The sequence below is a fragment of the Numida meleagris genome, chromosome 1, assembly GCF_002078875.1.
Source record: "Numida meleagris isolate 19003 breed g44 Domestic line chromosome 1, NumMel1.0, whole genome shotgun sequence".
NCBI lineage: Eukaryota > Metazoa > Chordata > Aves > Galliformes > Numididae > Numida > Numida meleagris.
Window position 1 is genome coordinate 164,196,697 of NC_034409.1, and position 25,029 is coordinate 164,221,725.

Below are 25,029 nucleotides of genomic sequence, written 5' to 3' on the forward strand. Positions count from 1 at the left end.
GGGGAGGGGGGCCAGGGACAGTTAGCCATTAGTGTTAGTGCATTCACTGTGTATCATTCAATGAATCTCCTCATCTGTGGAGGAGGTTGGCAGGTTAAGCGTCTGAAGTAGCTGGAGTAATGTGGAAATGCACTTTAAATTACTAATAAAACAGGATGGATTTCCAGCCCTCAGGTCAGATGCATGTTACCATTGTAACTCACGAGGACTTGAAAGCGCGTATGGGATGGGGTAAATGACACACTTGAGGTACTGGGGCGTCTGGCAGCATTATTGAGTTTAACAGGGAGGAGGAAGGCCACAGAAGTTTTGTCCGAAAACACAAAAGGGGCCGAAGCTTCTGTCTGCGTCGTCTAACCCTGCTAAGCCAGCCAGCCCACAGGAAAGCAAAGCAGGCGTCGACTCCAGACTGACAGAGCAGGAACGACCCGCCACGCAAATCCACGCCCTCGCACTCGGGGGAGAGGCGGCACCCGACCCCTCACACCGGGCAGGGCGCGCGCCGGGACAAACGGGCGCCGAGCGCCAAAACCCCGCCCGGGGGACAGGGAGTGGGGGGGAGGGGGACGCGGCGGACGGTGCCACGTGACTCCCGCCCGCCTCCGGAGGCGGAGGGGGAAGCGTCGCGAGAGTGGCGCGCGCCGGGGGCGGGGCGTGGCGGCCGTGGGGCGCTGCGGCTGCGACGGGAGTGGCGGAGGCGGCGGCTGCTCCGCCGCTCCAGGAGGAGAAATGGCGGCGGGCGGCGGACGCTGAGGAGGCGCTCAGGTACGGGCCGCCCGCTCTTCTTTTCCCACCGCCGAGGAGAGCGAGGCCTGCCGCTTCCGGCGGGCAGCGCTGAGGCCGGGGCGCCGCCTCCCGGCCCGGCAGCCGCCACAGGTGGCTCTTTCCTTCCCTCCCGGAGGATGCTCCGGCCCTGCCCTGAGGGAAGGGGAGAGCTGGCGCCTCCCCGCGTGGCCTGGGGCGGCGCGGCGAGCACGGCGGCGGGGGACAGCCCGCTAGGGGAGCGGGGGGCGAGGCGGAGGCCTGCGCCGGGCGTGGTGGGGGGCCCGGGGCGAATCTGCCTCCCGCGGGGATTGCGCCGTGGCTGCTGCCCGCGGCTGGAGTAAGCGCAGCTCGCTGTATAACATTGGGCTTGAAAAAGTGGCCCCCGACCTCCTCTTCCCAGCCCTGAGTGTTAGGAGGAGCGCTGCATGTTTACTACCCTGGCTCTTTTGAGGGGCTTTATGAAAAAGGTCAAAGTAGCTTTTTTTTTTTTCTTCTTCTTTTTTTCTTGTAGGTCTCTGTGGTTTCCCTCGATATCAAATAGTTATGAGCTGTAGCTTTGGTGTTACAACATTCTTATTCAAGCTCTGAGATGTTATCAGAGTGAGCTGGGGAGAGAAATCATAGAATGGTTTGGGTTGGAAGGGACCTTTAAGATCACCTAGTTCCAACCCCCTGCTATAGGCAGGGACACCTCCCTCTAGACCAGGTTGCTCAAAGCCCCATCCAGCCTGGCCTTGAATGCTTCTAGGGAGGGGACATCCGCAGCCTCTCTGGGTAACCTGTTCCAGTGCCTTACCACCCTTAAAGTAAAGAATTTCTTCCTAATATCTAGCCTAAATCTACCTTGTTCCAGTTTAAAACCATTTCTCCTTGTCCTGTTGCTACCTGCCCTTATAAAAAGTCCCTCCCCATCTTTCCTGTAGGCCCTCTTCAGGTACTGGAAGGCCGCTATAAGGTCCCCCCAGAGCCTTCTCTTCTCTAGTCTGTTTAAAAGCCCCAGCTCTCTTAGGCTGTCCTCGTAGGGGAGGTGCTCCAGCCCCCTGATCATCTTCATGGCCCTCCTCTGGACCCACTCCAACTGCTCCATGTCCTTCCAGAACTGGATGCAGTACTGCAGGTGGGGTCTCACGAGAGCAGAGTAGAGGGGCAGAATCACCTCCCTTGACCTCCTGGTCACACTTCTCATGATGCACTTCTCACAATGCAGGATGTGATTGACCTTCTGGTCTGCAAGCGCACATTGTTGGCTCATATAGAGCCTTCAACTGGCACTCCTGCATCCTTCTTCTCAGGACTGCATACAAAGTTCTGCTCTATCTGGAAATGATCAGTGGTAGCAAAATTACAGTTAACGTTACATGTTCATCTGTCTTACAGTGGGGAACAATCTCACTTCATATTTATGAGATTGTTTCAGATTTGGATAGGCAGCCTTTCACAAAATCTCGGGGTTGGAGGGGACCTCTGGGGATCACCTAGTCCAACCCCCATGCTAAAGCAGGTTCCCCACAGTAGGTTTTAGTTTTTAATCTAGTAATATTGCCAGTATTAAACTGTTTATTGAGAAATTAAGTATACCGAGAATCTGCTCCATTTATGTGAATTTCTTGATTTGCAGGCAGGGTGATTTTTTGAGGCCTGGTAATTGAATTTTGTTGTCTTGGTTGATCCCTCATAATTTCTTATCGTCCATGGATTCTTTAGCGGAAAAAGTGTAGTGATGGAGCATGTTACTCAATTTGGAGTAATCATTAAATCAGATTATTCCCTCTTCCTGTTAATCATTTGGTGTGATTGTAGTCTGAAAAAATGACCTCTTGAACAAGGTGTTCTCTGGTGAAGCTCTTTTAAAGAAGGAATGCTTCTCTGAGAAAATACTACTGATTGGGGAGTAACATAGAATCAGTATCATTCAGGTTGGAAAAGACCTCTGAGATCATCTGGTGCAGCCATCCACCCATCCCCACCATGCCCACTAACTGTGTCCCCAAGTGCCATATCCACACGGTTCTTGAACACCTCCAAGGATGGTGACACCACCACCTCTGTGGGCAGCCTCCTCCAGTGCCTCGCCGCTCTTTCTGAGCTGAAATTTTTCCTAATTTTGAGACCTAAACCTCCCCCACTTAAATTGTTTAGTCATGTATGAAACACACAGCAGAATAAAGTGCAACTTAATCGCACAATTCCCCCCTCAAATTTAGATTAATGAATATTTCTGGTACGTAATTTTTTATTTTCCCAAGGCTGTATTTTGAGAATCCAGACCTAGGACTATGGGGAGATGGGGCAATAATCTAGCCAGAGAAAATGAAGGATTCTCTTGAAATTGATGAAGCTCAGTATTTATAACTTGTCTTTGTGAAGCAAACAAAGTAACGGAATCAAAAAAGGATTAAACATTTCCTAACACGGATGCACTTACCCCCCTCTGCTTAGTGTGGATGTAGCTGTTGTTGAGGCAGCTTGTCATTTTGATAGACTTTTTCAAGACTGCCAACCCAATTAGTGAAAGAGATAAATCATTAGAAAAGAGAAAAATGCATCTTGTTTTCTTAAGATACCAACTATTTCCAGGCTATTTTGATTGTCAGTGCTTTCACTTCCTTTCTGGTTAGTTCTAAAGTCTGGGTACTTCAGCCAGCGTTAGAATTTTATACATCTTCAGCTTTTGTTCTGTTCTGTGTTGTATTCTTGGACAAGTGGAAAGGAGTGACACAGAGCTGTGACATTTCCTAGGTGTTGGGGAGAATCTGTATGGTACAGCTGCTGAAGGACAGGGTGCAAGACAAGGTGGAATGACTGTGGTGTTGAGTCTGGGATAAAGCAGTACAGTTTGTCCTCAGCATCTTTCAGCATCTCAGTGCTGTGATTTACAAGGCTGCTGCTTCCATGATGTGGATGACACTGCGGGTGGCTTAGTATGGATGCTTGGGTCTCCAGCATTTCTTAGCTGATGGCACAGGAAAATAAGTAACCTGTTCCCCGAAGGTAGTGTCCCTGTAGGTTGCTCTGCGTGAGTAGATACTGCTGAAACCCTCATGGTTATGGAGTCATCTCTGTGATTTTTCTGTGGGGCTTTGTTAAAATTGCTGTAAGCATCAGTCCACGTATGGCAGAGCTGGACTGCTTGTGTTTGGCCCTGTGTGAGAAGCCAGCTTTCCCTCAGACGGCTGTTCTGAGGACAAGGATGCGTATAAGAGTATTTCCCTGGTATGATTAGATTAACCAGAGGGATTAGCCAGTTAAGATAGAGCAGCAGGAACAAGTGAGGTGTGGGTTTTTTTCTTCTTCTTTCTTGTTACTGTTTTATGGCATTTTCATTTTTCTTTTTTCTTTTTAAGCAGAGGAGTCTCAACAGAAGTGTCACTGTGTTCTTTTAATCTTCCATCTGCAGAAGTCTTCTTGATTTGGGTTTTTTATTCGTCTTTATTATATCCATTATCTGGCTACTATCTAGCTGTGTACTTATGTCATTGTCTTAATTTCCCAAACTTGAGGGATCAAGTTTAGTGAGATGCTGTTGCTCCAGAAATGGAAGTGTTGCAGTTTAAGTCTAACTTCTTTTTTTTTGAAGGTTCTGGCAAGTTCATATTTATGAAGGAAAGCAGAAGTTAAGGTGAAATGTGAATATGTGTGCGTGCTCTCATTGCTATATGCTTGAGAAGGCTTTGTTTTTATAGTTGCTGGCAGGGCAGGGGAGATGAAGTATGCAATGACCACTGTTCTTCTTATTTAAATTACGTGTACTCAAGAACAAACCTGTGCTTGTTCCTGTATTAAGACTAAAGATGAGCTTGAGATGAGATCAAGAAAACCAAACTGGTCAGCTCTGCAAAGAAAACCTGTGCTCTGATGTCTTGGTGTTGTTGTGGATTTTTTTTCTTTTCTATTATTATTTTTATTTTGCAGTCAGTTTTACATGCATTTGCTCTTTAGTGTCTTTTGGATTGCTTATGCTTTGGGTTGCCTGAGTTGTCTGACCATGGAAAAAAGATGAAGTATGTTGCACGGTACAGGAATCTGCTGGTACACCTCACCCCAGTATCAACAGTGGTGGAACAGTATTTAATATATTTTTTTTCCACCAATGCAGCATTGAAATCTAGTTAAATAAACATGTTGGAACTGTAATGTGTGGGCTATTACCATTTTTGAATCTTACATTTTGTATGTTGTTTTATGTTAAGGACAACGGTCCGGACAGTGTGCTGCTTAATCTTAGTTTCAGAATGTTTTGTTTCTGTTGGTTCTTGCTTTGTCTGCTTGTATTCTCAGAATGTACACTAACAAACTGGGGAAAGAAAATTAATCTAAAAATGTTTTTGTAGGTATTTTTGAGCTGACTTGTTTCATCGAACACTAAGATTGATAAAACCATGGATATCTATGCAAGGGCTCAGAGCGGTCGAATGAAACCAAGAATATCTGTGAAAAAGGTAATTATATTTAAAAAAATAATAATTTCATCGAGTTTTGAATCCTTACTGCGGCAGTCTGATAACAAACTAAGTGAACTTTTAGGTTTAGATGGTGGGTTTTCTCCTCCTTTTTTTGGGTGTTTTAATTTTGGCAGGCTAATGTTTCAAGGAGGCATAAAACCGCCCTTGCTTTATGTGATGGCATATTTAGCCTAATGGAGAATAGCCTGGGAGACAAAATACTTCAGAGAAGGGTTGCATGTGTTTTTTCCTCCTCTCTTCCTTTTCTGTTTTGAGGTGGATGCGATGAAAGTGATGTGCTTGAATGTTAACTTTTGCCTTGTTTGTGGAGAACAACTTTTTTTTATTTTGAGCACACATTCAAACTTATATGTATTAAATGTACAGTGTTCAGTGAAAACTGCCCAATGAAGCCTGTGTTAGGCTTTACTGTAATATTTTTGTATCTTTTTATTTTTTAGCTGGCTTGTGCTTAGGTTTACATGAATTTCTGGGCAGTGCTTTGGTGAAAAATAGTCTGTTCAAGCACTTGTGAAGGATATATTTTTTTTCTAAATGTATTTATTTATTCTTTTCAATTTTGTCCCCTCAGTTTGGAAAAATAAACTGCAACTTCCTCAGATGAAAGTTTTACATTGCAGCTTATCCTGAAGTAATAAATTGATTTATCCAATTATATTTCTCAAAGTAGTCAAATGCAGATGAGTGTTTTTCTGGATGTTCCCTGATTCCTGCTTGACTTACAGGTGTGAGCAGTGCTAAAGAAGAGAAACTAAGCAAGGAATAATTTTGTCACGGAGAAATTGCATTACTTTTATTCCATAAAACACATTTTTCTTTCTTAAGGAGACAGTATATGTGTTATAGATCCTGCAGAAACAGCTTGAGAGCAAGGATGGGCACTGTGGGAGTGCCAGGCAGATAATCACTTGTTTCAGATTCAGAGTGATCGTTGCTTTGCATTAAGCAGTTTGTAATTATGGGTGATCCTTTAGCTTTAAGGCACAATGTATACATTTTTTTTTAATTGGTTTACGAATAAACTCCAGTTAAAGTAATTTTTTATCAACATTCAGGTTGCTTTACATCCTTAAGTTCCTAATAAAGTGTATTTTAGAGGATGTTATTAATCTCCTACTTGTTTTGATCATAGAATCACCAAGGTTGGAAAAGACCTCCAAGATCATCCAGTCCAACCATCCACCTACCACCAATATAACCCCACTAAACCACGTGCCCCAGTACAACATCTAAATGTTTCTTGAATGCCTTCAGGGATGGTGACTCCACCACTTCCCTGTGCAGCCCATTCCAGCACCTGACCACTCTTTCAGAGACGTTTTTCATAACGTCCAAACTGACATTTTCTCCCTTCAGTTAAAAAAAAAACAAACACACATAACTAAACAAAAGCAAAATCAGACACAAATCCCTTAGGTTTTTTGGCCTTTGCACTGCAGAAAGTTTTCTCCAGTGTTACAAGCATCTTGCAGGTTTGTGGGTTGTTTGAAATGTTAGAAAGCGGTTGTTTAGTTCGGTAGACTGATTAATATGCAGTTGCTTCTACTGTGTAGGATCTGTAACTAATGACTTCTTGATTTGCTGGCTCCAAAGGGAGCAGTGCAGAACTTCAAATGATTCTTTTGCACTGCCCTACTGCAGATTTGAAGTCTTTTTGAACCACACTGCTGTGATGATGAAGAATCTTAGGAATTCCACTATTCACAGCAAATTTATACCTCTTTGTTCACAGGTATCATTATTCTTCAGGTTGTTCTTCTCCCTTTTGCTGATGTTCACCTTCATGATGTATCTACAGTTGTAGATCTGTTCTCTGTTAGTCTTGATTTTTTGGAAACTGTAAGCTAAAGGTTTAGTCTGCTTTTGCATGAAAGCCTCTGCGTTCCAGCGATTATCCTTCATAGTCCTCTTCTGAGTGCTTGTTATTTAATCTTCTTTTTACATGTGGATGATACGGTATGTGCAATTACAGAGGATGCACTCAGTGACTCAAATTATGTCAGTTATCCTGCTAAAGGATGCTGACTGGGGTCACATTTGCTATTTTCAGTGCTGCATCATATTGATTGTTTGCTTTTCTATCATGATGAAGAGGTAAAGTCGCATCTCTTGTTTCCCAGCTTGTGAATTCACAGTTCTATTTAAAAGTTTGCTGTTAATTTTTAAGGATGTAACCTTGCACTTCATATGTTTGCGTTCTAAACTGCTCTCACCTTGAGCTTCCTCTGTACGCTGCTCCTGTTTTAATCGATGATACCTGCTCGCTTTGTATTATCAGAGTTCGTCTGTACCTTTACTCTTTTCCTTCTTTTTTTTTTTGTATAATATTTATTAATGTTGATGATACTTGACCTCAGTCTCAAGATAAATTATGAGGATGTTGGTTGTTGAGTTACTGGCCCACATCAATTATCTTGTAAAAAAACAAACAAAAAACCCAGAGTGGCCCATTTTTAGGCCATTTCTTCTTTTCCAGAAGCAGCTCTTTTACTGAGCTCTTTTTTTTTAGTTTTGTTAACTCTCCATTTGATTCAGTATAAATTATCTGTGGAAGTTAAGGTAGCTGAGATCTTTCCTCTGTGTATGTATAATGCTTAGTAATTTTCATAAGTATTTATTCTTTCCATGTTCTGAATTCTTGTATATTCATTCATATGATCTTAAAAACACATATCACTTCCTTTCCCTCCTTTTTAAGAAAGTATCTTTTACATCTTCAGTTGTATAGGGCCACCATCAGTGTGCTACCAGGCCTTCATACAGGCTTTGATGAAAGTTCTACCTTAGAACTGAACAACCTTCAGACCTGAGGGAGATCTTTTTCTTACTGTTCCATGTTTCTTCCTCGCCCTCTTACACCTAGTGTTCTCCAAAATCTTGGATTTTCTGACTTGAACTATAATGACTCTTAATATCATACTTATGTTCTTGTTTTCCATCCTACCTTTTCTTTCAGGATATTAAACTAAGGAAAATAATATGAATAGAATCATAGAATCATAGAATTAGCTAGGTTGGAAAAGACCCACAAGATCACCTAGTCCAACCATCCACCTACCACCAATAACCCCACTAAACCATGTCTCTCAACGCTGTATCTAAATGTTTCTTGAACACCTCCAGGGACGGTGACTCCACCACCTCCCTGGGCAGCCCGTTCCAGCGCCTGACCACTCTTTCAGAAAAGTAGTATTTCCTAATGTCCAGCCTAAATCTCCCCTGGCGCAACTTGAGGCCATTCCCCCTCGTCCTGTCACTAGTTACAAGAGAGAAGAGGCTGACCCCCAGCTCACTACAACCTCCCTTCAGGTAGTTATAGAGAGCGATGAGGTCTCCCCTGAGCCTCCTCTTCTCCAGACTGAACAACCCCAGCTCCCTCAGCCGCTCCTCATAAGGCCTGTGCTCCAGACCCCTCACCAGCTTCGTCGTCCTCCTCTGAACACGCTCCAGGGCCTCAATGTCTTTTTTACAGTGAGGGGCCCAAAACTGGACACATCTATATAGTATATAAGAATAATATAATTATTATAAGAAGTGTGTAATAATTATATATTATTATTTATTATATACTTATATATTAAGTATAATATATAAGAAGTGTGTAATAATTCTCAAAGTAGGGAGTAGAAGTAGAGAATAATCTTCAGCACTTCTCAAACTGGGCCACTTGGTTTGCAGAGAATTTCCAGGTCATGTCGTTTGACTTTTTTATTGCTGTTTTGAGTGCTGAGACTGATTAAATTATTGTATGAGCTGAAAATGAGATATTTCAGCAGGCTGATTTAACTACTCAAGTGACTTTTTCTGTGAGGTGGATGGGTGAGAGTCTGCTTCTAAGTTGACTGGGAGAGAGCCTTTCAGCAGTATCGGCATCGCAGCCACCTGTAAATCTGGATGATCTAGAGGATCAGAGACATTGTCCGCATACCTTGGGAAATACAAAGATGCATATGTAATATATTAATTGCAATTAAATACGTGGGGACAAAGTAGTTGATGAAAGTGGGAATTATTTGAATGCTTTTAAAATTTATTTTAGATGACCTCCAAGCTGCCTTAAATGCACGTCAAAATACTTCAGTTGCTAGTTCTTACTTTTCCATTAATATGACTGTTTTGACTGCTTCAGTGTTCCTTGGCTTTTGCTTTCAGTCTAGCAATCCCAGCCTTGCTTGCTAACATTGTGAAAACTGTTTTGGTAATTTCAGGGGTCCTGAATTTTCTTTTTGTCTATTATTTTAAAAATGCCTTCCTAATTTTATATCACTGCGAGCACAAGCGAGTACCAATTGGGCTTCCAGCGTATTAGTACTTAACACCATTGTTTTTAAGAAGAACAGCTCTTTCCAGAGCCTTAATTATAATAAGTAAGACCAGCTTTTACCATAAAGGGATTACTTTTGCTGTGGGATTGTCAGAAATGCAAAGCTTTCTCTGACTAAATTTGGTTATCTGGTACTTCTGTTGTTGTTCAAGAAGCTATGCAGATTTGAAATAGCTTAAATTTGAAACATTTCTCACTTAATTTTTTACAGGGCGATCATATGGAGAATAAATAACTGGGTTAACTATGTGTAACCAAATCATAATCTCATTTTTACTTCTTAACCCTTTCACTTTCTAGGGGACAGCAATTTTAAAAACAACAAATGTTACAAGAAATAATTACATGGAATTAAGTTCTTTAATTTTTTTTTATAGAGTAGGGAAATAAAATATGTAGAGGTTTTTTTTTTCTTTTTTCCCCTTTGTTTGTTTTCTCTCCCTGTGACTGTTGTAGCTACTTTGTATAACATTTCTTGGCTAAATTAGCTTTTCATGCTTTTTAAGGAAAACCTGATGAAAAAGTTCCATATACAGGCTCTGATGCACAGAGTAGATGAGCCTTTAAGTTTCTTCTAGGATTTGTCTTTCTTTTTTTTTTCCAAATCTGCACGTTCTCCTCATTTTTTTTTCTTAAATACAGAATGGTCAGCTTACTTTGGAATAAACTTACTACTTGAAGAAAGCTTATCTGTTTACATTTACTTCAGAGCATGGAATTTAATCGTTAAGCCTCATAATTGATATGCAGAGTTGTTTGAAACAGTACTTAGATTAGGGAAATTAAGGAAGGGCTTAGAATAGGCTCTTTATTCAAAACTGAAAATAACTTTTTGTCTTTTTTTTCCCCGTTGTTTTTCAGAGCTTTGGTGAAGGCATACTGCACTCTATGAAGTCACTGCTGCACAGCAGAAAAGAGTTATGCAATGTATCAGCGGAAGAATGTTTAAATTGGGAAGAGCAAGATAATTTTATTGAGGTTTGGCATAACCTGACCATTTATATATATTTTTTGGTTATGATGTAAGATGATTTAGCTTGTAGCATGCAAAATAGTGAATTTGAACAGTGTTGCATCTTACTGACAGTTAACTCCTTGCCCCATATTGCCCTTCTTGCATTCAGTCATCGAAGTCTTGAGAATAACTGTAATGTTTCAAGGTGACATTTCTCTGCTTTGTAGGAATTGCAAAACTAAATAACAAAACGTAGATAAATGATTTCATAGAAATTGTGTAACTGGATGCTCTACGTTTGTGAGCACTCCTGTGATCAAGTTATATGGATGATACCTTAACAAAGTGTCAGGATGTTTTGATCCAAGTCTGAAGATGAAAGCTAGTGGACTGCTTATTTTTCCTTGTGCTCAGCTCTACAAGGTGAAGCCCCAGCATTGCAGATCAGGGCGTCTATTACATGAGTACATATGGGCCAAAAACTGAACAGGGTCTAGGAAGTATCTCAGTAAATCTTGAGCTGTGAAGATGACTAGAGCTGTTTGAGTTACAAAATTTCAGAGCAGTTTCTCCAAACAGAAAACAAAAAGGTAAGAAGTGCTATGTACTGTGTATCTCTTAGGAGCTGTAGAGGACTACTGAGCAGTTGACAGGCCTGACAAGGAGCCTTATAAGGGGGGAGGGTGACCTGAACTGGTGAGAAAGAAGAGCTGAAAGAAGGGAAAATGAAGCAAAAAAGACTCGGGAAACTATTAAGGAAGGCTGGTAATTTGATGAGGAATAGCAGGATGAGGGAAAGAAGCAGATTGTACGACCAGCAGAGAATGAGGATTGCCCAGGATTGCCTGGGCAACCCCAAGGGTTTTGAGGCCTTCTTTTTCTTAAGCAAATACCTGACAACAATTAGAATGATGGTCCCTAGGGAGAAAGATAGTTTGCTATTATATGTAGTTATCTTATTAGCTCAAGCAATAAAAGCTTTCTAGTTGAAATGTAAGAGAGTGGATGGAAGAAACACAAAACAGGTGTTTGGGATTTTTTCTTCATCTGGAAGTACAAAGTGAGACATCTATATACAGAATAATGTTAAAACAAGTAACTAGGTCTGTGAAGACAATTGCTTAGACTTACAAAAATTGATTTAGGTTTCCTGTGCCATTTCAGTTGAGTATATCTGTGCCCGTGGATTTTGGTAACCTTCAAATACAGTGTCACAGACACTAAAGGAAAGGCTTCTGTTACTGATTGTCAGCCCTTCTGGAGGGATTTCCAGCCTAACCACCAACACTTTAAATGTCTGTACTCACTTCAGGTCTTAAAGGTGTTTATTTTTTTGGTGAAAATTGGAAATTGGGCATGATAAATCTAGATGTTGTAATTGAGGCAGAAACAGGTAGACTCAGCAGTTTCTTTGGTGGCAAAGTATTTTGTTGGAGAGGTAGAGAGTCAAAATCATTATTTTGCGGAAGAGGAAAGGACATGTAGGAAGACAAAAGAGCATACACCCATTAAAAAAACATCCTAACATCAACAACCCCTAAAGCCTCCCAAAACGTTCTTCAGAGAACTAATTTTCCTCCAAGTTGTTAAACTGTTAGGCCTCATCTTCTGTTCATACAGTAGGTGTTGTGCAGATTAGATGTTGGAATTGAGAGGTGTCTTCAGATACTGTATGCATAAAAGATGTAGGAGCTAAAGAGTGTATCATTGAAAAAGGATCATTTAATAGCACAGTCAATATGATGCTGGAGAACTGTGATTTGCTACGAGCCATTTAGAATACTACTGCAAAAATTTTGTTAATTTAGGATTTTGTTGTAATTGAAATAAGGATATGTGGGTGTAAACAGGAGGGTATTTTGTGGGAGGCCAAAGCAGTTGCATGATACCACCTGAAATAAGTCAGAATTTTTAATATTTTAACATGATTTCAGTTTAAAAGGTTTTTTGTTTCAGTGTGTGGAAGAAAAAACATCTGCGTATTCAGAACTCAGATACAGTACAAAACAATTGTTTTTCAGCCATTTGTTTTTATAGCTCTTTCAGAGTTTCTCTGCATGCACAAGCAAGTTGCTGAACCAGTTAATGAGTGATTACAAACATAGAAGTGTTCTTTGCTGGTTTTAGGTATGAGAACCATCTCACCAGCACAACTTCAATGTGAACTGTGACCTGAATACTTAAAAATCACTCACTTTATTGCATAGTGCTCTGAAATAATTGAATCTCAGCTATATCAACTTTAACTCCAAATACAGAATTATAGAATCTGTAGAGTTGGAAGGGACTTTTAAGGGTCATTTAGTCCAACTCCCCTGCAGTGAACAGGAGCACTTACTGCTAGATCAGGAGCTCAGAACCCATCCAGCCTGACCTGGAATGTCTCCAGGGATAGGGCATCAACCAGTATCTGGACAACTTGTTCCAGTGGCTCAAGACTTTTTCCTTATATACAACCTATATCTACCCTCTTTAAGCTTGAAACCATTTCCCCTTGTTTCATCACCACAGACTCTGCTAAAGAGTCTGTCCCCTTCTTTCCTGTAGCTCCCCTTTAGATACCGAAAGGCTGCTATCAGGCTACCTTAGAGCCTTCTCTTCTCCAGGTTGAACAGCCCCAGCTCTTTCACCCTGTCCTTGTAGGAGAGGTGTTCCAGCTGTAAAGTCATTTTTGTGGCCCTCCTCTGGATGCGCTCCAACAGGTCTATGTCTCTCCTGGACTGAGGACTCCACATCTGGACGTAGTACTTCAGGTGAGGCCTCACCAGCACAGAGTAGAGGGGCAGGATCACCTCCCTTCGCCCTGCTTGCCATTTTGCTTTTGATGCAGCCCAGAATATGGTTGGCTTTCTGGACTGCGAGGGCGCATTACTGGCTCATGTTCAGCTTCCCATCCACCAGTACCCCCAGGTCTTTTTTGGCAGGGCTGTGCTCAATCCTTTCACCCCCCAGTTTGTATTGGTAGGAGGCGTTGCCTCAACCCAGGTGCAAGATCTTGCATTTGGATTTCTTGAACTGCATGAGGTTCGCCTGGACCCACTGCTCAAGCCTGTTTAGGTCCCTCTGGATAGCATCTTGTCCCTCTGGTGTGTTGGCTGCTCCCCACAGCTTGGTGTCATCAGCAAACTTGCTGAGAGTGTACTCAACCCCACTGCCAATGTCACTGATGAAGATTAAAGAATATTGGTCCCAGCACTGACCTCTGTGGGACACCATTCATCACTGATCTTATCCAGATATTGAGCCATTGACTGCCACTCTCTGGACTCAATCCTGTGGCCAGTTCTTTGCCCATTGAATAGTTCACCCGTCAAATCCATACCTTTCCAATTTGGAGAGTAGGATGTTGTGGGGTACCACGTTGAAGGCTGTACTGAAGTCCAGATAGGTGACATCAGAGGCTCTTGTCCATTGATGCAGTGACACCCTCATAAAAGGCCGTTAGGTTGGTCAAACAGGATTTCCCCTTGGTGAAGCCATGCTGGTTCTCCCATATGAGCTCCCTGTATTCCATGTGCCTTAGCATAGCTTCTAGAAGGATCTGCTCCGTGATCTTTCCTGGCATAGAGGTAAGGCTGACAGGTCAGTAGTCCTGGGATCATCCTTTTTACCCTTCTTAAAAATGGGTGTGATGTTGCCTTTTTTTCTGGTCACCAGGGACTTCACCTGATGGCCACGACTTTTCAAATATCATCGAGAGTGGCTTGCAGCTATACCAGCTAATTTCCTCAGGACTTTGGGATGCATCCCATCAGGACCCATAGACTTGTGGGTATTCAGGTTCCTCTGGTGGTCACAAACCTGGTCTTCGCTTACAGTGGGAGGGACATTGCTTCCCCAAACGCCTTCTTCCAAACCAAACATTTGAGGGCTGTGTGATGAGCTGTTATCAGAGAAGTCTGAGGCAAAAAAGTTTTTAAGTACCTCAGCCTTCTCCTTGTCTGTTGTTACCAGCTTGCCTGTGTCACTCACTAGGGCAGATATGCCCTGACGGAGTTTTTTTTTTCTGGTTGAGGTACCTGTAGAAGCCTTTCTTCTTTGTGGCACCTCTTGCCAAGTTCAGTTCAAGCTGGGCCTTGACTTTCCTGACCGCAGCCTAGCAGCTTCCTTGTACTCTTCCCACATCAATGAATGTATTTAATATTTGTGCTCCAGTTCTTACAACCTTGTTTTGAAAATAAAGCTGTGTATTTTTAGTAGTGTGCAGTTACCCAATTGATTAGTCATTAGGGAAATATTAAATGAAAATCAGGAGATCTGACATCTGGAACTAAGTTTTAGTAGTTGAATGTAAAATAGATCATAAGCTGATGCTGAAGAATGAAGATAAGACAAAATACTGCCTTTGATCTGTTAGTGTTGAATGAAATGAGATGTCTGTAAGCGGAATAGCAGAAGGGAATAAAATACTACCCCTGTTCACAAGTCCCCAAACCCATAGTATAGTTGATATTTCAGACATATACTGGGTTCTTGAGCCTGACAAGACCTTCTTAGAGACTGAATATTTTAATCCTTTTACTTCAGGGGTCTGTCTACTTGGATATGGCATGCAGACATGCAGCTTAAGTCATCCGCTATGTTTTGGCCTAAGGCTAATCAATTTACTTGGTAAATTGTCTGTGTTAGGGTTGTGCTCTCTTCAGTATATCCAAACGTGTCATAGTTTGTTAGCATGGGCAGATTTCAGATGGGAACTGGTTTATGCATATCCAGCTTGAAGCGCTGATCTTTGCAAAATCATGTTTATTTTAACAGACTTAATGGGATGTATATGTGTTGCTAAATTTCTACAAGCAAACAGACCACTAGAAAAAAATCAATTTAGTGGGTTTTATAAGTTGCGTGTGCACTTTAGTCTGGTCTGGACTTTCAAAAGTCGAATACCATAGTGTTGCTCTATGTGTATGCAGTATTGTTCAGGCAAGCTGTGCTACCCTAATGCGTGAGTTTTGTGGTGGCAGAATGAAGCTTTATGGTAGAAATTTCAAGAGCTAAAAGGTTTACTGAAATCTACAAAATTATTTTCCGAATTTCAGTATCTTTTTGTTTTTATTCTACAGATTACATTCATAGGTTTTGCTGAAGAGATGGGTTCTGCTCGTTTGCAGGTATAGTATATCTATCTAGATTGGAAAATAATATTCTTATGTACTAGTTACTTGTACATAATATATAGATTTTTGGATAGAGGAGTTTTGATGTTTGAGATATGAAATGTGATTATATTGACTTTTTAATGACATGACCATTTTCAATGTTATTGAGAGGTTGAAAATAATTATTTTAATGTGATCATTAGGGGTTTTATATTAAAGTACAGCCTGGGCCAGTCTTTGTATTGAAATGGTCTGAAATTGCATACAAAGAAATAAACCAAATAGTTTCTTTGTTTTCTTAAAAACTGTGTATCAGTATTTTTTCTTTGTTACCTTCTTAACAATTGTACTTATTAATACGGTGCTGTTACCATTTGCAAAACTAAAATTTCACTGAGTTTACTGCTAGCTGTGGAATTGCTGTTACTCTGAAGAGCTGGATGAGGAAGTATTTAGAAAGGGAGGTGTAGCCCACTAATGGGGTTGTCAAACAGTTTAAAGAAGTTAAGGATGTAATTCTCTCGTGCAGTTTACATATAACACGTGTGTTTACATTGCTACTCCACATTTTGTACTTGTGTCTAGATCTTGGTAGAGGTTGCTGATGTATAAAAATTAAGAAATGGACTATGTTCAAAACTGTATTAATGTTGATACAGTATCAAACTGTATCAATAATAAAATGATAATAGTACCAAAAGTTCTTGTAAGTGTGGGTAAGATCTGTTTGATTGTATAGAGTTAGATGAAATTTATAGAAAATTAGGCTGAGCAGGTTTATTAAGACTCGCTTCATACAGTAAGATCTGTAGTGTTTGGATTTAAATACATAAATAAATCATAATTATTTCACAGACTTTTTCTGTATTTTCCATAAATCTAGAAGTTATCTATGATTCTATCCAAAGCTCATGCTTAAAAAACATGCCATGTCCCTGTTTCTATAATAACATGCTTTATTGGAATAGTGATTTAGCCCCTTAAGAGCATGTAGAGATCCACTGAGGACCATTGTTGGCTAAGTCTTCTGTCTGTAGTTGCATACCTTGTACGATGTGTGGTTGCTTTTCAGTGCTTCCAGGATTCTCCCTTGTGACCTTTAAGCCTCTTCTGTCTCAGGAGAAACAGTAGAAATTCTTGTGGAAGAGCAAGTTAGATGTGTGGATTGAATTATTAGTGAAAATGAGCTTTATACTAGAGTTTGAGAGAGTGAGTGGTGGATGGGTTAATAAATGAGGGATAAAAGAGAAGCTTTATCAAAATTAGCAGCTGTTGGAGGGGATATGAGATTTAAAACAGAGCAACAACTTTTATTTTTTCACTTTGTATTCTCAATTTGTTCCTATGTTAAAACCAGGAGCTGTCAGCTGTTTCTGTAGAACTTCCAGATGTTCTGAAATCGCTTCAGTTGTGCAAACTAAAAGAAAATGAGGTTATTTTTCTAAAAGATGTAAAGAAAGCCTTCACAAAACCCTGTGTCATGAAAAATCAGGTAAATGTTTTGTCATCTTGCATGTCTGAAGCACAGAAGCTTTATGTTTGGCCTCTTAAAGAGTTTGGTAATTCTGTGACTTGTTTTCCTTGTATTTTGGGGTCACAATAGTATAAGTGTTCTGTATTTCTCATTTTTTGTTTAAAATGAATGTTAGAAAATCTCTAAGCTTGTTGCTTTCAAGTTAAAAGCTATATTATTAGCGCAGATACTATGATACTGATCACATCCTTCTGCCCAACTATTGTCCCTTTCACTGACAATTTGGAAAGAACATGAAACTTGTCAAATTGCCCATCTCAACTCTGCTCAAATACGGCTTCTATCCTCTGTAGACTGTCTTCATTGAAACAGAGATGCCGAGAAATTATGAGAATATCGGGTCCTCATAAAAGTCAGTGGGTTCTTTTCTTCTCCAGTTACAAGTGTTGTTAAAGGAAAAAACTTTCAATCATACTGACTTGCACGTTAAGTTAAATTGCATATAAAATCTTGAAGAAATAAATATCCTATAAACTGAAATACTGTTCAAAACAAACGTGCTTTGAAATTGTTTTTTAAATAGTTTCATGAGTACATATTGTCAGATTTGTACGATACAACCTTTTTTGTTTTGTTGCAAAGATCTATTTGAGTACAGACGTCATTAAAATGGGTAATTTTTACTATTGCTTTATATATTTATTTTCTAATATTTAAAATATTTCTAAATTGTTTACTGTTTATTAAAATACATGTTGGTTTCAGCTAGGACAGAATTGTTTTCTTCAGCGTGTCTGGTATGATGCTGTGTTTTGGTTCTAGAAGAAGAGTAATGTTGATAACACACTGATGTTTATAGTTGCTGCTAAGCAGTGTCGTAAAGAGCCAGGGCTGTTCTCAGCAAAGGGCCCAAGGAGCTGAGGGAACAGAATTAGGACAGCTGATTTAAACTGGCCAAATGGATATTCCATACCATATGAAATCATGCAGGAGCTCTGAAGGGAGTGGGAGTTCATCTCTTGTGCTTCCACTGCTTGGGGAGACTAGCTGGGCACATGTCAGGGGGTGGTGAGCAATTGCTTGTGTATCACTTGTTATATGCATTCATGTATGTATGTACGTATATGTGTATATATATATATATATACTTATATATATATATTCATAACTATTTTCCTTTTCTGTATTGTAGTAAATATCTCAGCCCATGAGTTCTACTTGTTTTTCCCGATTCTCTCCCCTGTTCCACTGGGAAGGAGGGAGAGTGAGCAAATAGCTGTGTGGTGCTTAGCCACCTGCCAGATTAAACAACAACAATATGTTGAAGGAATCCTTTTTCATTCCAGACAGTTGAGATTATTCCAAGATTGTTTGTTTTCTTGTTTCTCTTTTTCAAGAACCAACTTCCTGAAGTGCTTTGTGTGATGCGACTGGCTCCTTCATTCCCAAAGATCAAAGCGGATTATGTATTTACCTTGCTGAGCAAGTATACCATAGGTGTAAGACACACAGTTGAAATAAACTCACTGCAAAAACATCAAACAGAGACATCCCGGGCAGAAGATGATGACACTAATCAGTCAGTTTCTTCAATTGAGGATGATTTTGTCACTGCTTTTGAACAGTTAGATGAAGATGAGCCTTCAAAGATGCCAAGTGTTGGTAAGTACTTGCATACTGTCGACTTGTAGAAATCGTTAATTGATCTTTAGGCTGTCAGGATTTCATGAGAAAATAAGTTTAAGTAATTAGTAGCGTTTTTTAACATTTGTGTTTTGTAAAGAGATATTATGCAACTGTAAATGTAATTTGTTGCTGTTCTTGTCACAACAGCTTATTAAGTCATAAACTAAAGATTCTAATCTTCATGTCAGATGCAAATAAAATAGAATCTTCTACTTTGTGTACTTCAAAAATACACTAATTCATGAATTTCAGTGAATGGTATAATAGGGTTTTGGGAAAAAAAATGTAACACTGATTTAATTAAGAAAGGTAAGCTATTATATTGCAACAAAAACAAGTTCAGCCATTGCTGTTCAAATCTGTCCCTAGTGTGATTTTTGTGTAAATTCTTGTTTTTAAAGCATTTACTATTTTTTCCTCTTCAGGGGCATGCAGCTCTACTTCCCGAAGCCATCGAGATGCTGCTTCACAGACTGTCCCTGGTCAATGTTCGGAAGCTGTGGACTCAAAAATCCGTTTGGGTTCTGGGCGTCAAAAGTCATCATCTGCTAGATCTTCTGCTTTGTTTGATATTTTGGGATTGAAGGAACTGTCTTCAGTAAAAAATTCAGTTACAACCTCAATTTCTGATCCTTGGATACAAAGGAGTTTCTATAAGCCATATAATCCTTCTGATCAAGGTGTTAATTTTTTATGTAAAACATTGTTTTCCTCCTCTCCGGCTGAATCTTCTGAGTCAAATTGCTCCAGCCCAAGCCCCATTATCTTCTTAGATGAAGAAGGATATCAGAAAAGCTTGAAGGCAAAACTCCAGCTGCCAAAAATTCCAGTAGTGAAGGACGGTATTGAGGATTCAGACTCAGAAGTTAGTGAATTTTTTGATAGTTTTGATCAATTTGATGAACTAGAACAAACCCTCGAAAAATCTGTTAAAGTTATTAGGGATCCCATCCTAGGGAATCCCTCCCAGAAAAGGAGGACTGCCCATGAACATTTGTGTTCTGCAAGCATTGCAATGAATCCTCAGAAATTCAAGTTTGATCGTCCTACTCTTCCAGCCAATGTAAAGAAACCAACTCCTCGTAAACCAGAATCACCATATAGCAGTGTCTTTGATGTCCCAGATTCCCCTCGCCCAGTTAAAACATCAGGGGAAGAGAATGGAGGCTTGTTCAGTCCCATTAGGTCGTCTGCATTCAGTCCACTAGGGAGCTGTGGTTCTTCTGAATGTTCATGTCGGATCAGTCTTTGTGGAGATGGGACAAATCAAAACCACCATGACACACTTTTAAATACTTATTCAGAATACGCTGATAGTGTTTCATTTGAAATATTGGGTTCTGTTTTTCGATCTGACTCGTCATCAGAACTTGCAGGAGATGATTCCAAATGCACCAGGATTGCTTTGAAAGAGGAAAAAGATCAAGCTGCAGATCTCAGAATGAAAACTGGCAAGGAGCCAGATAAACAAGCAAAATCTCAACATAAGTCATCAATGATTAGAGATAGCATTCAAAAGTTTGCAACTGACTTGGTTGAAAAAAGTTTGGGCAGTGCTTTTAAGGACCTGCAGAAAGGTGTTTCTTCATGTACCAACGCACTTTGTCATTTGGCTGCTAGGTTGACATCTTCAGTCTTTCAAATGGCTTTCTATGAAATTGGAAGACGCAGAGCAATCTCCCTGAAGGAGCGTGCTATTAATGGGCTAGCAAGCTTTTTGGTGAGTGAAGCTATAACTGGTGCTTTGAAAGAACTGCGACATGTAAAGAAACAAATATTTACCAATACTGTTGCTAGATTTGCAGCAGACCTTGCTGAAGAACTTGTGTTTGAAGGAATCATGGAAGTATGCCAATTTTCATATCCATCAACACCTACAGCTGCACAGCTTTCTTCATTTTATTATGAAGACAAAGTGGTAAGATCCTATGCCAGAGATCTGTCTGAGTCTGTCATTCAAGAGGCTTTTATTGAACTATCTCAGGTTGATGTCACCTTCACAACCCAAGCAGCTATTAGCGTTTCCATGGACAATGTTAAATACGTGAGTGCAGAAAGCATGCTAGAATCAACACGAACTTCCACAGTTTTTCCTAATTTTAATGATAGAGTAGGGCTGAATCCAATCCAAGATTGCAAGAAAGAATATACAGTACATCAGGCTCTATTTTGTACCTCTGGTGTTGTAAGTTCAATACCTGTTCCCTTAGCTGGAAGAGCTCTTTGTCAATACCAGGCTTCCTCTGATGCTTATAAAGCAAAAGTATGCACTGCTTCAAATTCTGATGACGGTATGAACGTATACAAAGACTGCAGTCATCCATTTTTCACAAGCAGAAAAAGAGAGGAGGAGGTCTCTTCTTTCAGGAATATATACCTAACTTCGGATCACAGTCAAAGTGTTGAAAATAATCCATCGCTTTTACATAACCAGGATGATACCAAACAAACAAATAACAGATCTGGAATGAGCAGTAACTCAGAATTAACAAATGGGTCAAAAAGCATTAATAGTTTCTCTGGAACTATGGTAGATATGATAGTAAATGAAGCTTATGAAGCCATATCCTCATCTAGAATAACAAAAGCAGTAGAAGAGTATACAGAGCATTTAACAAGAAAAGTAGTAGATAAAAAACCTTATGTGCAGTATAGCGGTGAAAATTTCCCCAAGAATGTGTTTGCAGATCACCTGGCCAAGTATATCATAAAACAATCTGTGGATGAAAGTAAAACTGTGTTATGCAACACTAGTGAAAATTTTACATGTAACGTGGGCTCACAGACTTATGCAGATATCAGTGGAAAAGAGCAATGTGTAATGAAGAAGCGAGAGGCTGAGAAACAAAGTAATGTTTCTACAATTGCTGAACAACAGACACTTTTGAATAATCCGTGTAAATTTCTTCTTAGTCCAACTAATTCTGTTCAGTGCTTTTCAGAATCTAAAGATTGTTGGAAGGAACAAAAAGGACGCAGATTTTCTTCAAAATCACCGCCACCTTGCTCCACTGTGACTTCAGCTAGGCGTGTTCTAGAGGACTTCACTGATGCAGGAAGTTGCTCGATGACATACTTAAACAAGCCCTCAAAAAAGCATGATACTCAAAAACCATCATCAGGACCTTTGACTTACAGGCAAGCTGATTGTTTTCTGCATACAAATAGCTTTTCTTCACTGATGCTTGGCAATGAAGATGCTTTGCGGATGGTTGATAAACCAAGTATCAAAGATGGAAATAACAGTGTAACTCCTGACACACCCCCACCAACTCCTTTAGTACCATGTCAAGCTAGTTCTGAAAGAAACCTAAGAAAACTGTCTAAGAAACTGAAGGGAGAATTAGCAAAGGAATTTGCACCTGCAACACCACCATCTACACCTTACAATCCATCTGTTACAGGGTCATCTGAAATTGAACGTGACTCTTTGGAAAAGGAGGAATTTATGCTGAAACTCATGCGATCGCTTTCTGAAGAAGTTGAAAGTAGTGAAGATGAAGATCATTCTGAAATGATCTTTGAGAAAGAGGAACATTCAGAAAAAACTGTTCAGTATGCAGATTACTTAGCTAGTCATATAATTTCAATGGCAACTGAAATGGCAGCTTCCCATTTAGATGCTAAAACAAATGAAAGAGAAGCTGATAGACAGGTTCAGTTGAGTATGCAAAACAAAAAATGTGGATATACTGCATCTGTAAGTACCCCGGCAGAGACATGCAGTTCTTTATGGAATTATGCAGGTGATATGGCAGGAAAAGTCATCAGTGAAGCCAAGAAAATGGTGAAATCAAGGCATTGTAAACTGTTGAAGTTGAAGCGTGTTAACTGTCAAGTGGATTGCCTTTATCTGAGAAGAGGTGATAAAGATCATCGTTCAAAGGAGGAGTGTGGCCTAGTGCAGGACCGATGTCCTAGTGAGAGAGATTCGTGTGTACTTTCTTTACCACAAGGTTCAGACACGATAGGTTTGACTTCCAAGTACCCTAGCTGTGAAAGTGTGACTGATGAATATGCAGATCATATTATTCATGTTTTGAAAAGAGAAGGTGGTAATGCCGAACTCTTAATGGATCAGTACGCCAGCAGACTTGTTTACAGGTCTATCAAATCAGGCCTACGGCAAGCTGCAAGGAAAACAAAATTGAAATGCAACAGAAAGATATTTCCTGGACAAAGAGCACTGATGAATGGTAAACTAGAGCTGATAAAAACAGCAAATAAAGACGCAGTACAGGAAGTGAAAAGTCGCGTTCATCACTGTGCAGACCAAACTTCTGAAAGAAGTATCAGCACGCAAAGAACAGAATGCATGGAATTGTTACATTTTTCAGAATCTCTTGCTTGCAGCATAACGCACGATGTCAGAAAGAAATTGAAACTATCAGGAGCATGTTTGCCAAAATCTCTGACAGATTCCTGTCTATATAAAAAGACTGAATTTGAGGAAATGGCAGGGGATCTTATTAAAACAAGATTTCCTAGGACACTTCTACCATTCTCCTCAAATCATAAACTGTATCATAGCACAGGCAGTTTGAATGAAAATGGTTACAGTGAAAGCATAATTCAAGCTATAGAACAGTATGCTAGAAAAGTAGCAGATGATACTCTAGAAATGGGTTTAGAATCTGCTGGTCTCCAGGTTGCTGAAAACAGAAAAAATGGGGATAGGCTTTCATATACTGAGAAACTGTCTCCTTTTTCTGGAACTGTCTGTAGATGCTGCAGTATGAAGGAACATCAGTGCTGTACAGAGAGTATATCTCATCACTTACCTCTGCAAGATTCCTCTATTCCAGTGAGGCATTTTCTTCATTCTAGGTTGGACGGTGTCTGCCAAAAACCAAGAGTCTTTCAGCATGATATTCCTAAAATTCATGTTGATGTAGAACAGAAGACAGTGTTTTCTGATAAGGTGGCTGCTGCACCTGTTGAAAAAGCAGAGGGAGAGCTGAGTTATACAAGTGTGGCAGCTGACAGTGGTATTGGACAAGATGGAGTCAGTTTTGCTGAAAGCCTTACTACTGAAATAATGACATCAGCTATGACTAATATTGGTCAGGCGGTTAACGTAAGGTAATAATTTTTCTTTTGTTGCAGTCTGTGCCAGAAGAAGGAGGGTTGTTAATATAAACATTAATGTGCTTAGAAGTTTTTGTTGTTTTCTTTTAGAAATACAAGTTTTGTGTTCTGAGTGCTTTGTTTTCTTCTTATACTGGTATATAAATGATTGTTAGCTAGAAGAAAACAGGCTTTTTCCACCTGTGGGAGCTTGAAACAAAGATTTCTGTGTACGTCAGCATGTATGTCTTCCAGTAGATGACTTAATAATTGGAGCTTACTATTTCAACTTGAAATACTGTTATTTTTACCTACATTGAACCCTACAGGTTTTGTTGATGCTTGAGCCATGAAATAATCCTAGTTTGTTCCTTACTTCTATTTCCTCTTCTGTACTGAAAAATAAAAGTAACTCATTTTTGATTGGCAGTAGGAACATCTGATAGTGTCCAGGCTGGACGTTACTTGATAGTATGAAGGGTTTATTTTAATATGACTGTTGTGATAGCATCCTTATTATTGGAAGAAAAGAAGCTCCTACAGGAAAACAGTGTATTCTGTAGAACAGTAATACAGTAGGCAAGGAACAGGTATTTAGAGCTTGTGTACTTAGCAAAGGCTATTTTACTGTTTCTTTTAAAACGCCTGTAGATAGTGCCTGAGTAACTTTAGGACAAGGAGCAGTTGTTTGCAATGCCAAATCATTTATTTTCCTGGTTTCTAGAAGGGCATCAAGGCAAATAGTAAAACAGACCTGAATGTGGCTTAAGGCCACCATGGGTCTGAATTCTTTTTTTCAGGGTTTGGTATGGCATGCATATTAGGTTCTGCCCCATGAACATCAATAGAAGTTTTGATTTTGGAGGTGATGGTTTTAGGGAACATCTGCAGAAATCAATAAGCTCCATTTTAATTTGTACAGCCTTTCAATGAAAGCATGTAACTAAAAATTCCAGCACTGTAGAAATTCTAGTAACTTGTATATTGTGTCTCTGTACAAGGGGTTGGATCCTTAATCTGTATGTGACCAAACAAAAAAGTAACGTGGTGATATTTTTCTAATGTCTACAGTATCAGAGCTGGCACTTTTTTTTAAAATTACTTCTAAAAAATAGTACTTGACAATTTCTAGTTAGAAATTCAAAACTTAGAGATAAAGAAATACTATTTTTATGTCTGTGACAAGGTGGAGATAC

The 25,029-nt window shown here is 40.0% G+C and overlaps 1 protein-coding gene across 3 annotated transcripts in view; it reads left to right on the forward strand.

Moving 5' to 3' along the window:
- AKAP11 (A-kinase anchoring protein 11) overlaps nt 623–25,029 on the forward strand; it is a 39,610-nt gene continuing 15,203 nt past the window's right edge. For all 3 annotated transcript variants that reach the window (XM_021375129.1, XM_021375138.1, XM_021375144.1), the window contains exons 1-7: nt 623–765; nt 5,097–5,204; nt 10,414–10,530; nt 15,571–15,618; nt 16,964–17,098; nt 18,478–18,742; nt 19,192–23,848. In XM_021375129.1, coding sequence (XP_021230804.1) covers nt 5,145–5,204; nt 10,414–10,530; nt 15,571–15,618; nt 16,964–17,098; nt 18,478–18,742; nt 19,192–23,848 — 5,282 coding nt within the window. In that variant the 5' untranslated portion in view covers nt 623–765; nt 5,097–5,144. The remainder of the gene's footprint in view (nt 766–5,096; nt 5,205–10,413; nt 10,531–15,570; nt 15,619–16,963; nt 17,099–18,477; nt 18,743–19,191; nt 23,849–25,029) is intronic.